Source organism: Galeopterus variegatus, unplaced genomic scaffold, assembly GCF_000696425.1.
Source record: "Galeopterus variegatus unplaced genomic scaffold, G_variegatus-3.0.2 Scaffold708, whole genome shotgun sequence".
NCBI lineage: Eukaryota > Metazoa > Chordata > Mammalia > Dermoptera > Cynocephalidae > Galeopterus > Galeopterus variegatus.
The window spans coordinates 5,624-9,585 of record NW_007726819.1 but is presented as its reverse complement, the minus strand read 5'-3'; the positions used below and the strand labels follow the sequence as shown (position 1 = coordinate 9,585).

At 39.1% G+C, this 3,962-nt stretch overlaps 1 protein-coding gene across 1 annotated transcript; it reads right to left on the bottom strand.

Annotated features, from left to right (window-relative positions):
* Positions 1–2,688: 2,688 nt before the first annotated feature.
* LOC103589619 (zinc finger protein 781-like) lies at positions 2,689–3,030 on the bottom strand. The gene is given in 1 exon segment (XM_008571650.1): positions 2,689–3,030. A coding segment is annotated over 1 exon segment (342 nt).
* Between the last annotated feature and the right edge of the window lie 932 nt (positions 3,031–3,962).

Here is a 3,962-nt window from a genome sequence, read left to right as displayed (position 1 = left end):
TTTTTTTGGCAGCTGGCTGGTATGAGGATCTAATGGACATTCATTGTTTGTGTAGCAATTAGTAGAAAAGCACTTTTGGCTTAGGGGACATAATTAGAAAATGGAAACTTTGAGTAGTTTACTAACATGTATAATTGGTGCCAGAGATAAAACTTCCTGTCCCATTTAGTGAAAGACTCATTTAAGTACAGCATGAGTAAAAGATGGTAAGTTATAAATAGCAAGATAATCATGGATGTAAAGAATCTCAAACCCCAAATGTTATTCCACATGACAGTATGTTTTCCACACAGTTCTTCAATTAGTATTAATATTTTGTTTTTGATTTCTCAGATATGAATCAATGTAGGTTTCCAGTGCCATTTAGAAATTTAGAGATTTTTTTTTTGGGGGGGTTGGGAGCAGCGTGGCTAGCAAGTACATGGACAGAACTCTGGACCTTAGTGTTATCAGCCCCACACTGTAACCAATTCAGCAACCGGCCAGTCCACCTCTAGAAATTATATATCTTGTGCTATCAAACCGTATTATGACACACACATTGATGTATATGCCTATCCCTTTTGTGCAGAGCAAAATTTTCTTAATTAACTTAATTGTGATCATCTGTCACCCACCAGGGAATATTTAACTCTTAATTTGTACTTGAAAGGCTACAGTTGATAAATGGGAAAATGTTCAGCAATTTTAGGATTTGCAGGCTCTTCCTGTTACTTTGCTAATGCAGCTTTTGTTAATTCTCTTACCAAGTCAATTGGCAAACTTGTCAATGACTTAAAATTATTTCAATATTTTTATACAATATGCTTTAATTTTTTCCCCACAATTCTTGTGCTTCATCCAGAATTTTTTGATTCTTTACTAACTTCCTTTTTTTGGCTAACTGTATTGAATGCTATATAAATTATTATATTTACTGATAAAATTTTGACACAATCCACATACATATTGCATATTTTATCCTCTGAATCACTTGCTGTACAACTGACACTAAGAACACATTATCAATTGGTAGATTATCCCAGAAATATTTTAATTCATTTTTAAGTGTACTGGGAAGTACATATTTATTAACTCTATTTACTTGCCCTTATTGCTGAATTCTCCAGACCATCTTCAAACCAATCTGATTTATTATCATAAAAAGCCAAATGATCCATGCTATTAGGATGTGTTATAACATACACCAGATCTTCTTTACCCACAGTTAAGTTTTCTGTTTGTTTGTGTGTTTGTTTGCTTGTTTTGGTGGTTGGCTGGTATGAGGATGAGAATCCCTGTAGTAAGTTTTTGATTCATTAGGAGTCATTTTTTTCTTCCTCCAAAATTTAATCAAAGATTTACCTTAACTGACTCTATTTTTAAAAACGAAATTATTTGTTAAATATAATGGAAATGACAGAGATACTTGCCCATGTCCCTCCCCAAATATTTTGATATATCTTCATTTGAATGCACTGGAACTGAGGCCTGTATTCTTGGACTGAAGATGGCCATCTTCTCCTTGCACCTCCACATGGTGTCCCCTATATGTGTGTGTGTCCTTTCTTCTTGTAACGCCAGTCATATGGTATCATGATCCACCCTTATGACCTCATTTTAACTTATTTACCCCTTTAAATACCCTATCACTAAATATATTCATATTCTGAAATACTGGGATTTAGGACTTCAACATAATATTTTTTGCAAAAACACAACTCGGCCCATAAAATAGGCCTTGAGTCATAATGCAAATTAATGCTAAAACTAAAGAGATTTTGTTTGTTTGTTTGTTGCTATTATGCTGTCCCCTCTGGCGCACACAAAGTTTGGAACAGAAAAAACTTTTATCACCCCTTCATGCTGCCAGAACCCAGTTATGCTTTTGGAGCACCTCACAGCATAAAGAGAACACCCAAGATCAAAGAGAATTAAATAAAAAGGCATTTATTATTGCATACCCCAGAGCAACGTTTGGCAAGCAATTCCTGGGTTGGTGACTTAGAAGCAAAAAAATTCATCACAAGAATCATCACATGAGATTAACAAGATCCCTAGGAAATGTAATCTTTCTCTGCAGGACACCACCAGAACTCAGATCAGGAGGTACTCGGGGTGAAAACTGGGTTATGTCTATTCTCTACTCAGATGGAAAGGAATGAAGATCTCCTGGGGGTTCCAATTATTCACAATTCCCATCAGCAAATGAGAGAGCACAGAAGTCTGCTTCCCTGAGCATGCTGGGGTGGTCACTGACGCACACTGCAAGAACCTGCCAGGTGGTAGAGGTGAAATGTCTTCTGTTACAGGAACTACAAGTGACAACATTCTAGTAAATCCTGATCAGTGTAGAGAGTACAATACAGCTCCTTAGTTTCCTAAGTAGCTGGAACTTACGAGAAATCACCCCACTGGAGATGTTCAAATAAATGAAGTTCGATTCAGGGAGATGGCTCCCTCACAAAGTTCTTGTCATTGTAATTTTACTAAGCAAGAAAATTGCACACTCTGTTCTTTCTTGGCCTACACGGTTTGGCACATTGGCCACATTCACCACACTCATAAGGCCCACTCCAGTGTGAATTGTCTGATGTGTTACAAGACTGCATCTTTGGCTTAAAAATTCCCCATATTCATTGATTCACCTGGCCTTTATTTAGTAGGAACTTTACAAGACTGCATCTTTGGCTTAAAAATTCCCCATATTCATTGATTCACCTGGCCTTTATCTAGTAGGAACACTCCTGTGTTGAATGAGAATGGAGCTCTGTCTAAAGGATTGTGCACATTCACTGCACTTATAAGGCCTTTCTCCAGTGTGAAATCTCCAATGTTTAATAAGTTAGGACTTCTTGTTAAATAAATTACCACATTCATCACACTTATAAGGGCTTACTACAGTGTGAACTCTCTGGTATCAAGTGAGAGCATAATTTTGGGTGAAGGAATTCCTACATTCCCCACACTTATAAGGTCTTTCTNAGTGAGAGCATAATTTTGGGTGAAGGAATTCCTACATTCCCCACACTTATAAGGTCTTTCTACCATGAGAACTTTGTGATGATTATTGAGGTGAGAGGTTAAGCAAAAAGTTTCCACACTCAGTGCAGTCATATGGCTTTTCTCCAGTGTGAACTGTCTGGTGTTGAGTTAGGGCATAATTCTGGTTAAAAGACTTCCCACATTTGCCACATTCACACCGCCTTTCTGCAGTATGGATTCGCTGGTGTTCAACAAGTCTGTATTTGGGGCTAAAGGCTTTCATGCACCTGCTGCACTCATAAAGCCCTGTTCCAGTGAGGATTCTGGGGTGGTGAACAAGTGTGCATTTGTGGCTGGAAGATTTTCCCAATTCACTCCACTCGTAATGACTTTCTCCACTGTGAAAGCCTTCCGCACACTTGATGCCACTGTTTGGATTCCTACAGTTGGGAGAAGCCTGATGTTGGTGAAGGCGTGAGATATCTGGAAAGTCCTCCCCCAAATTTCCACAGTTGAAGGGTTTCCCTGACAATGGAATCTGCAGCTCATCACACACGTGGCCCTGTTCATATCCTGCTCCATGGGTTTCTCTCCACTGTAACACTTCTGGTGCTGGTGAATGTTTGTACTGAAACAGAATCCACTCACACATATGCCACCCGAGTATAGTTTTTGCCCAATGTATCCTGCTTGGTCCTCAGGCAGGTCAAACACATCCTCCAGTATTTGGACACAAGTCTCACAGGGGTGAGTCTTTTGAGTAGATGGATCTGACTTACAAGTCCCAGCCTGTGACATTTCTAAAGAAACACTGTTCTCAGAAGACATCTCCTCAACCTCAGTTCCATGCCAAAATCTCAAAGCAGAGAAATGCTGATGAAATGTGTGTTGACTTTGGTGAGAACGGGAAGCCCCATCCAAAACATATGTCAGGGTGGCCCAGTTAGCCTAGTTGGTTAGAGCACGGTGTTATAACACCAAGGACAAGGATTCATACC